We start from the raw sequence: 20685 nt of genomic DNA on the forward strand, positions 1-20685 counted from the left end.
GGTGCGAGTCTCTTGGGGTCCATCCTCATTCCTTTTCGGTGGCTCAGATCTTGACCTTCTTTCAAAGGGCGGTTGAGCAGAAACTGGCCTTCAGTACTATCAAGGGCCAGGTGTCGGCCTTAGCGGTCTTCTTTCAACGGCCCTTGGCCACAAACTCCCTGCTGCGTACGTTTCTTCAGGGAGTTCGGCACTTGCCTCCTCCAGTGCGGTCTCCGTTACCGCCTTGGGACCCCAATTTGGTGCTCTCAGTCCTCCAGAAGCCTCCCTTTGAAAAGCTTCAGGAGGTTCCCCTGCTTACGCTGTCCCAGAAGGTGGCCTTTTTGGTGGCTATCACCTTTGCGTGCAGGGTGTCGGAATTGGCGGCGTTATCCTGTCATTCACCTTGGTGGTTCACAGAGATAAGGTGGTTCATCGCCCCTGTCCGTCGTTCCTTCCAAAGGTTGTCTCTGATTTTAATTTAAATGAAGACACTGTGTTGCCTTCCCTGTGTCCCAGGCCAAAACATCCGAAGGAAATTGCTTTGCATTCCTTGGATGTGGTCCGGGCGATTAGTGTGTACCTGGCAGCTACGGAGTCTTTTAGGAAATCGGACTCCATATTTGTGCTCACGGATGGGCAACGGAAAGGGTTGTCCGCTTCCTCTGCGACTATTTCCAGATGGAGCAGACAGACGGTGGTTCAGGCCTATTCCATCAAGGGTCAGGTTCCTCCTTTCCCTGTGAAGGCGCATTCTACTTGGGCACTCAGTGCCTCCTGGGCCTTCCGTCATCAGGCGTCAATGATGCAGGTTTGCAAGGAGGCCACCTGGTCATCGGTGCACACTTTCACAAAGTTCTATAAAGTGGGTGTGTTAGTCGCAAAGTTTTGCAGGCTGCTGTTTAGAGGACCTGGTCCTTTTTGAGGGTGTATTGTTCTTTTAGGTGGGCTCCAGTTGTTTTGGTTGAGCTCTTCTTTACCTGGTTGGCTATAGTTTAGCCTTGGGGAATTTTTTTTTCGCTGTTCCCACCCCTTATGTTTTAACACTGCTTTGGGATATCCCAGTGGTTTAAGATGATCAGGAGCTGTGTCCATCAATGAACGAAAGAAAATGGGATTTTTGACTTACCGTAAAATCCATTTCTCTGATGTTCATTGACGGACACAGCAACCACCCCTCTGTGGAGTTGTTTTTCTTAAAAATGTGTGACCAAATATCATGTGACCAAAAAAAAATTGCAACAGCCACCATTTTATTCTTCAATGCCTTTGCTTTTTGAAAGTATAGAAAGTTTGCGTGTTGTATGTGTTTTTCTTGCAAAAAGTGCTGATTTTAATGTGTGAAAAATTAAATTGCCCTTGACAGCAAGTGGTTAAAGAAGGAATTTTATATTCTTCATTTGCATCTATAAAAGTAATATAACTCAGTTATAGTTGTAGAAAACCTACAATTTTTTTTGTGGAAACACTTTCTTATTGTCATGGTCAGGGGTCAGGCTTGGAGACCAGTAGCTACAGCTGTAGATAGGCTCCCACTGACCAGCATGATAAGTACACAAGCAGGTCGCCTTGGCGGATGATGCGGTTTCACCTGATGTGCAGGGGTCTAAAAACTGTTATTCACCAGAGCTCCTGATAGTGGGGATGATTTTTGCTGCATGTTAGTATTAGGTTGCTGTCCTCAGGATCGCCCCACCAGGAGTTGAGCAAGCCAGTGTCCAGTAGCCTATATAGTAGGTGGGGATCAAGCAGAAGTGTAGTACTATAAGTCAACAAGCCAAAGGTCAGTAATAAGTGGTTGCAGGTTGGGGCCAAATGGAAGCGTAGTTGAGGAACAAGCAAAAGTTGATAACGAGTTGGTTGCAGATTGTGATCAAGCAGATGCATAGTCGAGGCACAAGTCCAAGGTCGGTACAGAGTCCTAGTGAAGAGGACAGCTGCAGGTTCGCAAAGGAAATCTGGTTAACAGGAAGGCAGAGACATTGATTAAATTGGAACGTTCATGGGAGGAGCACAGAGTTCAAAGTTCACCAGAGATGACACCAGGCACGATTGTCCTAAGGGATCAGATATAGGGAGCTGTCCAGCATCTCAGGTGGCACAGCGAGAAGAGACTAAAGTCAGACACCACAGAGGTCGCTGGTACTGATCCCAGCACTGACACTTAATCGTACAGTACTAGGACACAGGCAAAGTATTCAAAGACCTTTGGTTATAGGCTTGTACCCAAGGGTGATTGGACACATTGGCAAAGTTTTTTTTAGGACACCCTGAGTGTCCCTTGTTTTTTGCTAGTGTCATATGGTTTTGGACCTCCAGGGGATCACAGGATGCTGTAAGGTGGGCTTGATGCCAATGGCTGCCAGCACTGATCAGTGTGTCCTGGTGGGGGGTCCCCCTTTCAAAACACAAAGACACAGGGGGGAAGATTGCCCAGAGCCATTAGTCTACCTTAAAGCTACAGCTTTGTTTCGACAGATGGATTTCCTATTTGTCCTCCTCTCTAGACCTTGCAAGAGACATTTTGCTTCCATTGTAAGATGGATAAGTAGGCTGATCACTGGAGTTTACAGTTTTCAAGGACTAATCTCCTCCGCTTTTACTCACCCCCTTCCACCAGATGGCTGTTAGTTTTGTGGGCATTTGGACACCAGGCCTCTGAAGCCTAGCTGTGTAAGGCCATCAGCTGGTTCTCTGTTCATATTTTCTCAAAGCTCTGCCAGGTGGATATCTAGTCTTTTACAGATGAAGCTTTCGGCCGGAAAGATCTTGCACAGGCGTTCTGAAGTTGGGTTTTCTGACTCTTTTATTGTTGGGCCTGTTGGTATTGTTCTGTTTGCCTAGTAGTTGCGCACACTTCTAATTCGTTGTTTGGCAGTGTCCCAGGGTCTACGAATAATTTCCTTGTGGGCTGTCTGTACTGTAAGTCTAAGATAAGAAGAGTTTTTACTTGCCTACAAATCCTATATCTTGGAGTTCAGACTAGACGCAGGCCACTTTCCCTTTCATTCTTTGGTTACTCTGCATTGTTTGCTACAAAATTGAGGAGGTATAGAGTGTGGTAGGGTTATAGATTAGGCACTCAGGGGGTGTGACCTTGAAAGTTTTGCCAGTGTCCAATCACCGGAACTTATAAACGTGTAACAAAGGGTCTGTGAATTCTTTCCCTGAAGTCCTGTACTGTACTCCAAGAAATGGAATTTACATATAAGTCAAAATTCCTCTTTTACCTTACAGCTTGGGTTATTGAAAATCCAAATGGGAACAACATCACCTGAAAAGAGAAGTTTTTTCTTTTTTTTTCCGAGGGGGGTACCTAGCTTTGACAGATACCCACTCTCACTTCTGGGGAAGGGGTTGGGGGGTTGGGGAATGACTGAAATGTGAGCGGAAGTTCACCGACAATCAACCCCCCCAACACACCCCAGCTCGCAACCTTCTGGGACACTTTACAGGACCCAGGATGCTTCGTGTGGGTCCATTCATGAAGCTCAATTAGACTCATGCACATGTAGTGGGGTGCAGTTGTGAGGCTGCAAGGAGCCATCGCTGGCTTCCCACAGTAAATATGGCAGCACCAGTGATTCAAAACTAACCAGACTGGTCCAGGTGAGGACATTGCTGGATCCCTGGCCAGGTAAATGTCTCTCCATTTTTTTTTTTTTTAACAGACTGAAGATCCTAAGTTATATTTATTTTTGATGTTCACATGTGGATACTTCTAGAACAGTGGTTCTCAACCACTGGGCAGTAGCCTCCCTCCTCCTGGGCCTTCAGGAAGCTGCAGATCCCCAAAACTCCCAAAGTGCCTCCCTGCTTCCAAGGTACCTTCCAAACTCCCATAGATGCCTTTAGTGCTTCTCAACCTCTCATATTGCCCCTAGTCCCTTTATTAGCCCTTAGTAACGATAGTTCCTCCCTGCTCCTTGCAGTACTCCCTCGTTTACTGCAGAGTCTCCAATATTATTAGAGGGAGTGGGGAGGCAGAACATGTTTTAAATGGGTGAAAGTCTGATTTTAATATTTTTGGACGTCCTTGCCAGTGAGAATTGGGACATTACAACTGGTAGGTGAAAATATGTCGCTAGATAGTGGAGAGATCATCTGAATAGCATCCACTAGCTCTTATTTAGGTAAAAGGTGAAGGTTGGTGGGAAGCCATAAGCAGAAGCATGGACTAGTGAGCACAGGTAAAGAAGGTTATTGTTTACTTTGAGGCTTGTAAATCACACATAAAATGGGTTTGGGCTGTTTTATATATATATATATATATATATATATATATATATATATATCCTTTAGTTTAACTTTAATTTTGCTGCTCAATGGCTATATGTAGGACATTGATATGTATATATGTACCTTTCTGCCTTATGTTATGGGATGCATTTTTGCTGTGTATCATGATCTGGATATCTGTTGTTTCTTGTACCACTTATATGTTCAATAAAGAGCAATCCTGGTAAAAAAAAATAATAATAATTTTGCTGCATAAAAGTCATCAGTCACTGTTGAGGGTTAGAGGTCTCTAGCCACAAATCTGTTCACATACATGCCTGAATTAATCTCTTCTTTGACAGGCTCAGAGCAAAACAAACAGAAGAAACTGGCTGGTAGGCTGGCGGTCTTGCCAAGATCAAAATCGAAGGAAAAGGTGAGGAAAGCAGTGAAAACTTTTATGCATGTGTATTTCTACTTGATGCAAGCTCTTAAAGTGATACTAAACACGAAGTTTGATTTACATTGCCTCTTCTATTTCTGCCTGTGGATGATGGCACTGTAATAATTTTAATAAAAAAAAAAAAAACTTCTAAAAGTACCTTTTTCCTAATCCATATACAGCTGTCACATGACCCAGATGTCTACAGGGAAACCTAAGCAGGTGGAGCTTCTAGTCCTCTGCTGCTGCTCACATGTTCAAAATTAATAAATTAAAAAACAGCCTTTGGAATACAGAGTAAAAATAAATAATCTCAATAAATGGTTTCATCATACAAATATATGTCTAGAGTTAAATCTATATTATTTTGTGGAAATAACATGGCGTGGGTGGATTTCTTCTAGTCACAGGCTGTGTCATGTCCCTCCAGCCTGTGTCTTAGAATTGGAGGGAGAGGAAGCTACTATTAATCTGCATGTAATATACTGCCCCCAAGTGGTTAGTGGGCATGAGGGAGGGAGTGAGCGGTCATTTACCATTGTGTATACGCCCACATGTGTGGGCTGATCAGATGGGAAAGGGAGGAAATGCTCAGCATAGAAACTCACTGAAAACTGAGCATGTGCAAAGTTGCCACCACAGCTTCAAAACCCCTAGCTGAATTGGGGATGTGAATAGAAAGTGGAGATAGAGAGCAGCAGGATCAACTAGGTTTTTTGCAGAATACAAAAAACGAATCTCCTAGTGACGGAGTATGAACTGCATGTAATACAACTTTTGTCTGTGGGTTTTTATGATTTGGGTTTTGTGACACTAAGGCTTCTTTCACACGGCCGCTCAGTTTATTTCGTCCGCTGCGGCACTTTGTTTTTTTTTTACAGACACAGATGACACTTGTGTCACCCGGTCCATATGTCCGCATATCATCCAATCCATTTGCGGATGATATACGGATATAATGTATGTCTATGTGATTGCGGATGTCAGCGGATGACACCACTGACATCCGATTTTGCGTCCTTTCCGTTTTTTAAACGGAAGAAAAATAGGGGTCTGTTCCATTGCAAAAAACGGGAACAGAACTGAAAGGACGCAAATCGGATGTCAGCGGATGGTCATCTGCTGACATCCGCAATCCCATTGACATGCATTATGTCCGTATATCACCCGCAAACGGATGGGGTGATATACGGACATACGGAACGCCCGTGTGAAAGGGACCTTAAAGTTGGTTTCTGTATTTATTTGAATCATTACAATCTGAATTACCTTTTTAGTTTTGGTTCTTTTTATTTGTTTTTGAATTTCGTTTTTTTTTCTTTTAATGCTCTAGCAGTGGTTCAACATACATTTTAATTTTAGGCCTGTAATGAGTCCACTGTAAAGGAGACACAAAGGGGTTGATTTACTAAATCTGGAGAGTGCAAAATCTGATGCAGCTGTGCATGGTAGCCAGTCAGCCTCTCACCAGCCTATTCAATTAAAGTGTGTGTAAATCTAAAAAAATAATTGTTGCTGCCTCTTAAAAGCAATGTAATAAGTTTTTTTTTTTTAATACCACTATTTTATTCAGCCCTGTCTGTTTTGTGTAATACCTGGTTGATTCTGCCTGAGTCCCTCATCCTTAGAGTAAACTGACAACGCTAGCATGGCTGCTGATCCATGCTAGCTTGGTCAGCTTACGTCTTGTATAATCCCACTCTCGTGCCATCCCACTCTCATCCCCCTGTCTGTATGGGCATGCAGGTCTGTACAAAGCCACCGATCCTTCCTGCCTCGACTGATGGTAGATTCCCCTCCAGCCACTCCTCCACCTTGGTACTTAGTGCAAAGCCACACTCCACACCCAGGATTCACTGGCAGGTCTGTGCATCGCTCTGGAATCGATAATAATCATGTGACCTGCACTTCAGGAGCCGGGGAAAGCATTAAAGAAATGCTTTTTTAAAACTGTCATGACAGGCTTACATTTCTCAATGGAAAACTGTTTTTCTGGAAACTAAAGTTTACAACTACCTTAACTGATAAAATATGAGTTAAAGTCTGTTTGAAACCTGTGAAACTAAAAGCAATCCAATTAGAATATCTCTCACTGTTCTCAGAACTCCTAGTTCTCCTCACTGCAAGTGCTGGGTGCTGAGCCCAGGTGCCCCTCTCTACTCCTCATGTACAACAGTATAGCTCTTCTAAAGTCTATCCTCTCTAGCATGTTTCACCTAGAAGTGCTAGATGATAGAATCTTCTCTGATTAAGCCATTCTGGGTGTAACATGTTAGAGAAGAGCAGCTTTGGGCAGGTGTATGATTCTTGTTATCCGCCTGGAATAAAGGTAAGTACCAGTGACGTTGCTCGAATATGACCCCTTTTTGTTTTGTGGTGTAAAAGCAATCTAGTCACTTCATGGTCTGCTTAGATAGGAACGTGTGTTCAGATTCTCTCCAAGGCAGCTACGTTTAATGGGGCAAATTTCAAGGTATAGTCAGATAATTTTAAGCCTGGCTTTACAGCTTTTAGTGAAATAGGATTTAAAATGCTACAGGTTTGCTTTTTCCACTTTGTTATAAATGATATCAAATAAAAAGGCCAACACAGTACATGAATCCTAAACATGACTCCTTTTTTAAAGTAGGCACTCCAAGGTGATCTTTTTTTTTTTTTTTTCAGCACAGCAAAACCCAAAGATGGTACTCATTTCAGTCTGGGTCTAGGTTGCAGACATAACCATTGTTTCTCATGACCTGCTTTTTAGCATATCTCTCCTATCATGTCTTTTGACTCACAACATATAGGCCAGTGATGGCGAACCTTGGCACCCCAGATGTTTTGGAACCACATTTCCCATTATGCTCAACTACACTGCAGAGTGAAAGAGCATCATGGGAAATGTAGTTCCAAAACATCTGGGGTGCCAAGGTTTGCCATCACTGATATAGGGTAACATTGAAGATGCTTGTATGCCCAAGATCTGATTAACTGCATTCCCATTTTTTCAGACTTAAAGCAGTGTTCCAGCCTCCCCTCTCCCCCTCCAAAAATTTAAAGTCAGCACCTACACATATTGTAGCTGCTGACTTTTAATATTAGGACACTTACCTGTCCTGGAGTCCAGCGATGTTGGCACCGCAGCCGCTGTTTCCATCGGCTGTCGGGTGCTGCCGCTGCTATTGCTGGTGAGGGAACCCAGCAGTGAAGCCTTGGGGCTTCACGGGCGGGTCCCTTATGCGAATGCGGGAAGCGTGCTGCACATTCGGATTGGCTCGACGGTGGGGGAAGGAGGAGGGGGCCAAACTTCCGAGGGACATCGCCGTGGCGCCATCTCCCGGAAAGTGAGGAAGGGTACCTGTCAAAAACAGGTACCCGTTCCCCCCCCCCCTCCCCACTCCCCCCTGAAAGGTGCCAAATGTGGCACTTGAGGGGGGAGGAGTAAAATGAGCGGAAGTTCCACTTTTGGGTGGAACTCTGCTTTAAGAATAACATTTTGAAGCTGTGGCATCTTTGCATAGAAAGGCTATTATTTAAAGAGCTACCCTATTACATTTTGATAAAACATACTAGTATATGTTATGGGGGGTTTTGTCTTTTCAGGAGAAGCCAATAGCTCCCAGCAAGCCTGAGGTTAACTTCAGCCCTCTCAGTTCTCTGTGCAATGGCAGTGTCTCAAGACAGAAACCTCTATCTGATGGAATACATCGAATACGAGTAGATTTCAAGGTTTGTAACCCTTTCCTTTTTAAGATTTTTTTATTTGTTCTTAGTCCACATAACAAAGGAATGAGGCAGTTATTGTAAACATTTTGTGCCGTGTTCTCAAATGGTTATGATTTTTCCACAGGGGGATTGTGATTTAGGTAGTGCCTGGGAGATGGGTGGCCTCAGCATACTCACAACTGTACCGATAACCCCACGTGTAGTTTGCTTTCTGTGTGCCAGCAGTGGAAATGTTGAGGTGAGTTCATATTGAACAGTGATGTATTTTTAAAATGGATCTACAGCCTGATTTTGATATGGATGGGGAAGACTTTAAACCTCTGTCATGTTGATACGATCTCCCTTTGGGAGATGAGTTCCTACTTGATGTCCATTGTCACTGTTACAGAAAGTGATAAAAAAAACTTTAAACGTTTGTCACTGGAGTAGGAGTAGAGGAGTATTCTTCTATGTGTTCTGTTGTATGTCCTAGGAGCAGCTGTCAAATATTCTTTCCTCTTGTGCTTCTGGCACAGGAAGTGAGTGTAAACTCCAACCTAAACTAGAAATAATGTTGGCTAAAAACTCCTTTAAAAGATATGTATTTGATGTAGTCTGTGAAACTTTACTGAACAACACTGTTAAAGGAACATTTCACCATTGTGTTTTTCTCCTACTTTGTTTTCTTTCTTAAAGTAACTCTGTTTAAACGAATAGTGCCCCTAAAAATGTACCTGTGAAGGTAGTACAGAACTAAGTGAATAGTTACTTCACATACCACCTGCACCGCTGGTCCATTGAAGATAAACAATTAATGCTTCTTCAGAAAACTGACACTTTTGGGTCGGTTGACCCGTGGTCCTGTGCTGCACTCAGTGGTTCCTCCCCTCAACCCCCATTTCTCTACAGCAGGTTGACACTCCACAAATGTTGGTTTCTGACCAATATTTCCAAACCAGGGATTTCAGTTCAACATAGTGGTGGCATTCATTAACATAAGGGTAAGAAAAGGTAAGTATTCACTATCTGCTTTACAGTTACATCTTTTATGGGTGCTTTGTTTTCTGTCTAGACAGTATCTCTGCTTGAGATTCTGTCGTTCCATCAGTTTGGGCCATTCTCTATTAATTGGGATAAGTCTGTCCTCTTCCCTATAGATAAAGGATATCTAATCCTACCCACCCCCCCCCCCCCAATCCCAAAGTGAAAGTTAATTTAGAAACACTTTTGCACCAATTCAGGGTCAAAGTAAAACATGGTCGAAATTACCTCTTGAATTTGGTAGGGTGAGCAAATCTTTTAAAAATTATCTGGGCCCCCCAAATTTTGTACATACTGCATAACTCACCTGTCTGGATCTCTTATGCCTGGTTTTACAGAATAAACTATTTATCATACCCTAATATGGAAGGGCAGGTGCCCCAGAATTAAGCTACCTATTTTGCAGCTTCACAAAATGGAAAGCTGGCTGGCAGTTTCCCAAGTTTTGTTTTCTAGCATCTCAGCTGCAGCACTTTGCTGAATAGGACACCAGATGGTCCCCGGCAGTTTCTGATTCTCGAAGGCCCGACCGCGACATGATGACATCACGCCCGGCCTGGAAGTTTTCAATACTGCACTCAGCCGAGATCCTTTTTTTTTTTTCCCCCTTTTTTTGATTTCAGGCTTTCTAGCCTGTAGGAGAGATCTGAGGTCTTATTGACCCCAGATCTCCCCATAAAAAGGATCTGTCATTCACTATTCCTATTACAAGGGATGATTACATTCCTTGTAATAGGAATAAAAGTGATTAAAAAAAAATGAAAGGGGAAAAGTGTAAAAAGAAAAAAAATAAATAAAAATTTAAAGTGCCCCCGTCCGTCCCCACGTGCTCTCACGCAGAAGCAACCACATGCGTACGTCGTGGCAACATATGTAAACAGCGTTCAATCCATACATGTGAGATATGGCCGCGAACGCTCGAGCAAGTTGTAAAAAATGTTGTAAAGCGTCGCCTATAGATATTTTTAAGTACCGAAGTTTGGCGTCATTCCACGAGTGTGCGCAATTTTAAAGCATGACATGTTAGGTATCTATTTACTCGGAGTAACATCATCTTTCACATTATACAAAACAAATTGGGCTAACTTAGGTGTTTTTTTAAATTCATAAAAGTTTTTTTTCCAAAAAAAAAAAAAAAAACTTGTTTGAAAAATTTCTGTGCAAATACTGTGTGACATAAAAAGTTGCAATGACCGCCATTTTATTCCCTAGGGTCTCTGCTAAAAAAATATATATATATATATATATATATAATGTTTGGTGGTTCCGAGTAATTTTCTAGCAAAAAAATGATGTTTTTTACTTGTGCCAGAAATCGCCCGGTATGGAAGTGGTTAAGGCTACTACATTGTTCGTTAGACCTGTGCCTAATTTAGCATTCCCAGAGATTCACCATAAATTCAAATATACCTTCTATTTTTCTTACATGTGTACCATGGAGTGAGGCTAGTACTATATGTTTCTTGCTTAATGTACAAGCCGCAAACCTGTCTATATAAGACCTTCCAGATCACAATGCATGTCAGAGCAAATGAGAATCATGAGGTCAAAGGAACTGCCTGAAGAGCTCAGAGACAGAATTGTGGCAAGGCACAGATCTGGCCAAGGTTACAAAAAGATTTCTGCTGCACTTAAGGTTCCTAAGAGCACAGTGGCCTCCATAATCCTCAAATGGAAGACGTTTGGGACGACCAGAACCCTTCCTAGAGCTGGCCGTCTGGCAAAACTGAGCTATTGGGGGAGAAGAGCCTTGGTGAGAGAGGTAAAGAAGAACCCAAAAATCACTGTGGCTGAGCTCCAGAGATGCAGTCAGGAGATGGGAGAAAGTTGTAGAAAGTCAACCATCACTGCAGCCCTCCACCAGTCGGGGCTTTATGGCAGAGTGGCCCGACGGAAGCCTCTCCTCAGTGTAAGACACATGAAATCCCGAATGGAGTTTGCTAAAAAACACCTTAAGGACTCCAAGATGGTGAGAAATAAGATTCTCTGGTCTGATGAGACCAAAATAGAACTTTCTCTTACGTCCTCCGACAGTCGCCGCCTCTTCATATTCGTCACATATGGGGTATTAGACTTTGCTCCGAAGGAGTAGCTAGGCAACAGAATATGTTAACAATAAAGCTTTTAACATATCCCACCCTCAAGGGGTGGTCCCCTCAGTCAATACCCTCCTACTTCCTGCAACCATATCTCAGTTTTAATGTCTAGCTTGTCAGGAGTGGCTGGCTCTCTCTGTGCTGGGACTTTCTGTCCCAGACTCTTTCTTCTTTTTAAAAATTTTTGTTTGAGTTTTCTCTCTACCTTTACTTAGCTGTTATTTTGTCAGCGTTAGTTAGTTCTTCTGATGAAGAGGATCATGCGGACTGGGTCTCGGGCTGATCCCCCTGGTCGCAGGTCGTGGGTCAGTGGCTTCCCAGTCTGCCATCGAGCGTTCAGCCAGGTAACGCTCCTGGCACAGTGAACGACCCATCCCTGTTCGGTGCAGGGATGATTGGTGAGGTGGCTACCTCACTGGACGCTGTGCGGTTTCTTAACCCCCATTGTGTGCGTCTTGAATGCGACTCTCCCTGCCTCATGTGCAGCGGCTTGTTCGCCTGTGCGGGTCCCCCACGCCATGTGAGGTAAGTGTATTTATGTGGGGACCTGTCTGTCTGGGGGGGTGTCAGTCTGGGACTGTGTAACCTGCCTCTATTCACACTGCTTGTCTCCCTATCTCTCGGCTGCATGCTGTGGGCTGCAAGGGGGGGGGGAGCTGTATGACACTGTGTGTGTCAGACTGGTCAGTGTGAGAAGCTGTGTGCTGTGGGGCATGTTTTTTTGGCATGTTTGGGCATATACAGCGATCGCTGCGGCGATCTGACATGTATTCTGATTTTGGAATGTAATGTGTGTTTTAATGCACTGTGGAGCGGCGGTTTCGGCGCCAAACGACGCCATTTTGCCTACACTCGCTCCGGCCGCATGTTTTACATGCATGGCGGCCATTTTCTTGTAGCCTCCATAGGCTTACATAGAGCGCCCTGGCAGCATCACTTCCTCTTTCCAGGAACACCGATCGAGGCAGCAGCAGCGGCGAGGGTCTCCTCAGGTTTTATCCTTCTGTTCTTGCTATACATTGCCTGTGTTCAGTTTGCATATTCCCTGTGGGGGTCTTATTGTGCTTGAGTGTGGTGCGGTGGGCTGCGCTTGCCGCGCTTGCTTAAAAGGGGCAGTTAACCCTTTGTTGTCTGGCATTACAGGGGCAATGGATTCTCAGGAGGGCAAATTTCCTACAGCATTGGTGGAAAGCCAGGGGACCGCTGTTTCCCCCCCAGGGGGGGATTTAGCCACTATTGTGGCTGGCCTTGCTGCTCAGGTGCAGATGCTGGTGGCTGCTCAATCTACTAAAAGGCCCAGAGTTGCTCTTTCCTCTGATTCTGAGGGTGAAGGTGATTGGGCTGTTATGGCGGGGGCCTCCTTATCGGGGTCCCGCTCCTCTCTTGATCTAGTGGGGTCTGAGGTGGAGGCTGAAGTTGAGGGGGTTGATAATTCTCCCCCTGGCTCGCCTGAAGAGCTTGCAATCATGGATGAGTTGATTGCTTCCATAAAGCAAACGCTGCGTTTGCAGGACGAAGTGTGTCCCCCCGCTGCCTTGGCGGCTTATGGGACGCAGAGAAAACGCAGGACGCCGCAGGTTTTTCCCTGCAATGATGATTTTCAGCGCGCTGTTAAGGAACAATGGCGCAATCTGCGCAAACCTTTTGCTGTACCAAGTAGGTTCAGGCTGCGTTATCCTTTCTCGCCTTCCACTGATGAAAGGTGGTGTGTGCCACCCCCAGTGGATCACGCAATTGCGGTTTTAAACAAAGCCACTGCGATTCCTGCAGAGGATTCCCCTGTGTTCCGTGATGCCACGGATAGGAGACTGGAGTCTCTTGCCCGTCATACTTATTCTGTTACGGGTTCTATGCTTAAGGCTCTGTTTGCTTCTCTCATGGCGGCCCAGGCGATCGCAAGTTGGACGCAGATGCTTAGGCGCGTCCTAGTGGCCGACTCGGCCTCGCCGGCGACCCTGGATATGGTGGATCAAATCCACCAGGGTGTCATGTATCTGTGTGATGCGGACCTGGACCTGGTTCCGTTGGCTGCACGTGTGCACAGCGTGGCGGTGTTGTCTCGCCGCCTGGTTTGGTTAAAATGTTGGTCGTTTGACCAATCTTCACGTAAGACCTTAGCCAATCTACCTTATGATGGGTCTCGCCTTTTTGGGGAGTCCCTGGATGTGTTGATTAAGGGGATCACCGGGGGTAAGAGCACTCTCTTGCCCCATTTCCCCAAGGCTAAGGGGGCTTCTGGGAAGAAGCATGCTAATTTTCGGCCCCCTCAGGGGTCCTTTCGTGCCTTTCGGCCGCACTACAAGGGCAAACCGTTCAAAGGTCAAGGCTCTCAGAAGAAGCCCTGGTCTGGTAAACAGAAGTCCGGCCAATCCGGATCTGCAGCCCATAACAGTTCGGCCTGAAGGGGCGCCCTCACCCAGTTTTGGGGTGGGGGGACGCTTGCTCGGTTTTCTTCAGCCCTGGTTGGCCCGTGTGCGGGACAGATGGGTTCAGGAAATCGTTCGATCTGGTTACAAGATCGAGTTTCTCTCTCGGCCGGAGAGCAGATTTTTTCCCTCAAATCTTCAACTGTCTCCAGAGCGCTTGCGGGACCTGCACCTGGCGGTGCGGGACCTGAGGGCTCAGGGAGTGGTGGTTCCGGTGCCTCATCGGGACAGGTTTCGGGGGTTTTATTCCAATCTGTTCACCGTGCCCAGAAAGGAGGGCAAGGTTCGTCCAATTCTGGACTTGAAGGCTCTGAACCGCTCTGTGCGGGTTCGCAAGTTCCGCATGGAATCCCTGCGGTCGGTGGTGGCTGCCCTGGTTCCGGGGGAATTCATGGCCTCCATCGATTTGAAGGATGCGTATCTTCACATCCCCATTTTCGAGGGTCACCAGAGATACCTTCGATTTGCCATTGCGGAGGATCACTACCAGTTCGTGGCGTTGCCCTTTGGTCTCGCCTCGGCTCCGCGGGTCTTCACCAAGGTGCTTGCACCGGTTCTGGCATTATTGAGGGCCCAGGGCGTTTCTGTCCTGGGGTATCTGGACGACATTCTGGTTCGGTCTGCGACCAGCCAGGGTCTGGAGAAGGACCTGTCTGTCACGATGCAAACTCTGCAGGAGTTTGGTTGGACGATAAATTTTCCAAAGTCGACACTGAGTCCGTCGGTTCGTCTTCCCTATCTGGGAATGATTCTGGACTCGGTGCAGGCGAAGGTTTTCCTGCCGGAGGACAAACTCAGGACTCTTCAGGAGGAAGTCAGGTCCCTCAGGGACGTTCCGCACTCGTCTCTGCGGACGTGTATGAGATGTCTGGGATTGATGGTCTCGGCCTTCGAGGCGATTCCATTCGCCCAGTTTCACACGCGGGGTCTCCAAGCGGAGATCCTGTCCAGGTGGGACGGGCGACCTCAATCTCTGGATCTTCAAATCTCGTTGAGTCATCGCACCAGAGGAAACCTTCTGTGGTGGCTCCAGTCCCCGTTGGTGTCCGGGGGCAAGTCGTTTCGTCCGATCTCGTGGACGGTAATCACCACGGATGCCAGCCTGTCGGGCTGGGGTGGAGTTCTGGGCGTTCTGTCCGCCCAGGGGACTTGGTCGGAGGGGGAGTCTTCCCTTCCGATCAACATTCTGGAATTGCGTGCGATAAGTCTCTGTCTTCATCGCTGGACGGACCGGCTGCAGGGCTGCCCGGTTCGGGTGCAGACGGACAATGCCACGGCGGTGGCCTACATCAACCACCAAGGGGGCACCAGGAGTGCCCGAGCGGCTCGAGAAGTGGCCGACATTCTGTCTTGGGCCGAGACTCATGTCCCGGCGATAACGGCGGTTCACATTCCGGGGGTGGAGAACTGGCAGGCGGACTATCTGAGTCGCCAGACCCTGGATCAGGGGGAATGGTCTCTCCACCCGGCTGTCTTCCAGATGTTGTGCGCGAAGTGGGGTCTTCCAGATGTGGACCTGTTCGCGTCTCGTCTCAACAACAAGGTGAAGAGGTTTGTGGCAAGGACGCGCGACCCTCGGGCAGACGCGTCGGACGCGTTAGTGGCCCCGTGGCATCAGTACAGGCTGATGTACGCGTTTCCACCGATTCAGTTGCTGTCCAGGTTCCTTCGCAGGTTACACTCGGAACGCAGCACGGTGATTCTTGTGGCACCGGACTGGCCTCGCCGGTCCTGGTACGCAGACCTCGTGAATCTGGCGGTCGACGCCCCGTGGCGTCTGCCTCTTCGAGACGATCTACTGTCTCAAGGACCGATATTCCATCCTGCTTTACAGTCGCTGGCTTTGACGGCCTGGCTGTTGAGACCGAGGTCCTGAAGGAGAGGGGTCTCTCTCCAGAGGTCGTTCATACTTTAATCAACGCGAGGAAGTCTTCCTCAGGGAAGGTTTATTACCGTACTTGGAAGGCCTATTTTGCCTGGTGTGAGTCCAGGGGGTTTTCACCCCGCACGTACTCGGTTTCCCGTGTGCTGTCTTTCCTTCAAACGGGTGTTGATCAGCGTTTGGCGCTGGCTACGATAAAGGGTCAGGTGTCTGCACTGGCCGTTCTGGTTCAACGTCCCGTGGCTTCCAACTCCTTGGTTGGCACCTTTGTTCAGGGTGTGCGGCATCTGGTCCCCCCTAGGCGGGATCCTCTGCCCCCTTGGGACTTGAATCTCGTTCTATCTGTGTTACAACGTGCTCCTTTTGAACAGATCAGGGAGATCTCGTTGTCTATGTTGTCCAAAAAGGTCGCCTTTTTGGTGGCGATCACTTCGGCTCGCAGAGTGTCGGAGCTGGCGGCTTTGTCCTGCAAGTCTCCGTACCTGGTTATTCATTTGGATAAGGTGGTCTTGCGACCTAATCCTTCGTTTCTTCCGAAACGAGTTTCGGAATTCCATCTTAATGAGGATATTGTCTTGCCTTCGTTGTGCGCGAAGCCTAAACATCCAAAGGAGGTGAGATTGCATTCTCTGGATGTTGTTCGGGCGATAAGGGTTTACCTTAAATCGACTGAGTCTTTTCGAAAGACGGACTCCTTGTTTGTTCTTCCAGAGGGTCCTCGGAAGGGCATGGCGGCTTCGGCCTCTACCATCGCCAAATGGATCAGGCAGACCATTGAACAGGCCTATGCTTTGCAGGGGAAGGTTCCCCCTGTGCCTGTGAAGGCGCACTCTACTAGATCTCTGAGTACGTCTTGGGCCTGTCGTCATGGGGCTTCTGTAGCCCAGGTGTGTAAGGCGGCGACTTGGTCGACCGTGCACACTTTCACAAAATTCTACAAAGTAGATGTTCAGGCATCGGCGGATGCATCCTTTGGCCGCAAGGTTCTTAGTGCGGCTGTTCCCTAGGGTCCCTTGTTGGGGACTCCTGGCTGTTGGGATAAGTTTTTGTATCCCCTGGTTTTTTGTCTTTTCCTGGGTTGTTGCTCCTGTTGAGCACTTGTTTTTTGCTGTTGCCCAGCTGGTTTCCTTCCTTTGGTAAGGTTCCTTTCTTTGATGCGGAGACTGCGTTGCCTTTCGGCGCGGATGCGTTTCCCACCCCTCATGTTTGCACTGCTTTGGGACGTCCCCATATGTGACGAATATGAAGAGGCGGCGACTGTCGGAGGACGTAAGAGAAAACTGAATTTTTGTAAAATCTTACCTGTAAAATTCCTTTCTCTGAGTCCTCCGACAGTCGCCGCCCCCGCCCCTCTTTTGGGGTTTGGTTGTATACTCTACTGCTATTCCACTAAAACTGAGATATGGTTGCAGGAAGTAGGAGGGTATTGACTGAGGGGACCACCCCTTGAGGGTGGGATATGTTAAAAGCTTTATTGTTAACATATTCTGTTGCCTAGCTACTCCTTCGGAGCAAAGTCTAATACCCCGTATGTGACGAATATGAAGAGGCGGCGACTGTCGGAGGACTCAGAGAAAGGAATTTTACAGGTAAGATTTTACAAAAATTCCGTTTTTTGGCCTTAATTCTAAGCGGTATGTGTGGAGAAAACCAGGCACTGCTCATCACCTGTCCAATACAGTCCCAACAGTGAAGCATGGTGGTGGCAGCATCATGCTGTGGGGGTGTTTTTGAGCTGCAGGGACAGGACGACTGGTTGCAATCGAGGGAAAGATGAATGCGGCCAAGTACAGGGATATCCTGGACAAAAACCTTCTTCAGAGTGCTCTGGACCTCAGACTGGGCCGAAGGTTTACCTTCCAACAAGACAATGACCCTAAGCACACAGCTAAAATAACGAAGGAGTGGCTTCACAACAACTCCGTGACTGTTCTTGAATGGCCCAGCCAGAGCCCTGACTTAAACCCAATTGAGCATCTCTGGAGAGACCTAAAAATGGCTGTCCACCAACGTTTACCATCCAACCTGACAGAACTGGAGAGGATCTGCAAGGAGAAATGGCAGAGGATCCCCAAATCCAGGTGTGAAAGACTTGTTGCATCTTTCCCAAAAAGACTCCTGGCTGTATTAGATCAAAAGGGGGCTTCTACTAAATACTGAGCAAAGGGTCTGAATACTTAGGACCATGTGATATTTCAGTTTTTCTTTTTTAATAAATCTGCAACAATGTCAACAAATCTGTGTTTTTCTGTCAGTATGGGGAGCTATGTGTACATTCATGAGGAAGAAGAATGAACCTAAACGATTTTAGCAAATGGCTGCAATATAACAAAGAGTGAAAAATTTAAGGGGGTCTGAATACTTTCCGTACCCACTGTATATCCAAAAACATTAAAAATGCAAATTGTAAAAAATGCCAACTCCCATGTGAAAAGCAAATGCAATCACAACACTACAAAAATCGCCACAAGGATAATTGTGCAAATCCCAATACTGTGAATGTATAGTGCCGATGAAGTCATCCAAGTGGAACAGCACTCTACAATGAACCGGTAAGCCCCTTACCAGAGCACATGTGACCATCAGGTAATAAATGGTCAGAAAAGCTTTCTTGGGGTCCCTGATGACAGAGCTGTGTGTGGTGTTGTCTTCAGAAGCCTTTTATGACCATTTATTACCTGATGGTCATATGGGCTCTGGTAGGGGCTCACCCATTCATTGACTTTTTTTCCACTCTAGATTCCTTTATCAGCGCTACACAATCACAGTTTTGGGATTTGCACAATAATTGAAGTGTTATCTGTTGTGATCACGTTTTCTTTAAATGTGACTTGGCATTTTTCACATTTTGCACGTTTATTCGTTTTTGAACCTATTGCACTATGTTTGTTGTTATTTCTTTCATACACTTTGTTCCATAATGCGGAGCTCTGTTGGGATAATGTGGATTCTTTTCATTGTGACATCCTGGGCAAACTGATTCACTTCTATTTTGAATACTGTTTGACTTCTCAATGATGGAGGGTTATTTAACTCTTGTAAGCAATGAGGCTTATTCACTTGATATGTAGAAGATCCACAATTCTCCAAGGTCCATTTTTAGGACTATACAGGTTTGTTTTACACATACTTTGGGAGGCAGAATTATTTATTATTGTATATTTTATTTTCAGTTCACGTTTTATTTTGTTTTATATTGCATATTCTAGATATTGGTGTTCACTGCTATATTGCTTTTCTTTTCACATAAGTGCAAATTTTTCTGTAGTTTATTGGCATGGTTTTTTACTGTCCTACAGTATAGGACACTGGCAGAATCTTTGTCAATTGGGGTATATCATCCCACATTCAGGTGATCAGACACTGACAGAGCAGAACTGCAAAGACCTCCATGTAACACCTCCCTCTCCCAGCAATCCTCAGTTATTCACTAGTGTTCTTAAATGATATATCTCTCCTCTCTACTGAGAGGAATTAGTTTTTCCTTGGAATTTTCCTGCATGGATTCCGTCTGCATTTATCCTGCTGGGCAGCAGTCATTTAGGCTAGCACAGCTTCCAGATTGGTACCCTTGGAATGCCACTGGGACCCACTGTACCCAAACCCGGCTGTAAGTGCGGCTGACCTGTAATGTTGCTTTGGGCACTGGAGCTCAAGCTTGGCGCTCCTCAGCAAAGCCTGAAACATGTGGCGTTAGTCACAAATTGCTATATAGGTCCAGGGCATTGGCGATCCAAAAAAATAAAACCTGTATAAAAGGAAATAAAAAAACAAAAAACTGTCAGATTCTATGTACTACTCAGTCTTTTTTCTGCTGTCACATGTTTCTATGATATATGGGCTTTAGAAGTGGGCAAAGTAGGGGTATCAATTTCCCTCAAAGCATTGCAGCCCATCTATTTATGGGTTAGAGGGGTAGATTTTGAGAATGACCTTTAAAGGGGCCTTTACTCCACTATGGGACCCTACTCCCTGCTTGCTCCCTTACTTCTTCAGAACCTTATTGAAGGCATTATTTTATTATTGTTTAAGCATGGAGGAGTTTTTCTCCTTAGAGTTTAATTTATCGAAGGGTCACCGTTCTGTTAGAAGCATTGACCCGCTGGGGGCCAGGAAAGGACCCCTTTTATCTCCACTCCTCAGATGGTCTTCATCTCTATCCTGGCTAATGTCTTGTTACAGCAGAAGGAAGAAGTGAATAGAATAAGTCTGTATCCCATTCATCAGAATCTAAGATTTCCACGTGGGGGGTGGTATCCCTTATTAGCTATATCTTCCAAGCCCAAAAACATAATTTCTGCCCTGGTAAACCTGGTGGTCACCTATGGGTTTATAGAATTCTCCTAAGCTGCCTAAGACACTCCCTATGCATGTTATGGTTAAGGTGGATTTTATGTGGTGACAGGCCACACTCTGAAAAGTTTTACTTTCCTCCCAATCTGTTTTCTCAGCATTAAGGTTGTTGTGGTCTTTAAAAACCAGGTCGCCTAGAGACTTGCATCTCTCATCTGGGCATCCTTTGCCCTAGTAGGCTCTGACACGCAGCCCCCCATTGTGGCTATGAAGATGAAACTTGTGGTTTAGGCAGAACACATAGCCTAGGAACTGGGTTCTATTTGCATAGATCCTTCCATCACAGCACTGGAAAATCTTCCCTGGTTACCTTGCAATCTGATGTGATAAATATGGGAGACAAACTCAAACAGATGTAAAATCTGCAGTGGATGTCCTTTGCAGAGGAACATCCTTTTGGTCAGCAGTTAGACTTCACTAGGAGGCCACCAGAGCTATGAGCGTGTCACATAACTTACAAAGGCTGCCATGGGTATGTGTGTACCTTACAGGTTTCAGAAAGGTTCCTTTTGTTCCTCCACAAGTCTTTTCAACTCTGGTGTCCAGTTTGTTGCAAACACAAAT

At 46.1% G+C, this 20685-nt stretch overlaps 1 protein-coding gene across 1 annotated transcript in view; it reads left to right on the top strand.

The window, feature by feature from the left end:
- Positions 1–20685, top strand: part of KMT2A (lysine methyltransferase 2A) — a 342071-nt gene that overhangs the window by 150900 nt on the left and 170486 nt on the right. The window contains exons 8-10 of the mRNA XM_082273407.1: positions 4557–4630; positions 8222–8347; positions 8469–8582. Of these exons, the coding sequence (XP_082129533.1) occupies positions 4557–4630; positions 8222–8347; positions 8469–8582 (314 nt within the window). The remainder of the gene's footprint in view (positions 1–4556; positions 4631–8221; positions 8348–8468; positions 8583–20685) is intronic.

The sequence above is a fragment of the Pelophylax lessonae genome (genome assembly GCF_965119305.1).
Source record: "Pelophylax lessonae genome assembly, chromosome: 12".
In the NCBI taxonomy this organism is placed as follows: domain Eukaryota; kingdom Metazoa; phylum Chordata; class Amphibia; order Anura; family Ranidae; genus Pelophylax; species Pelophylax lessonae.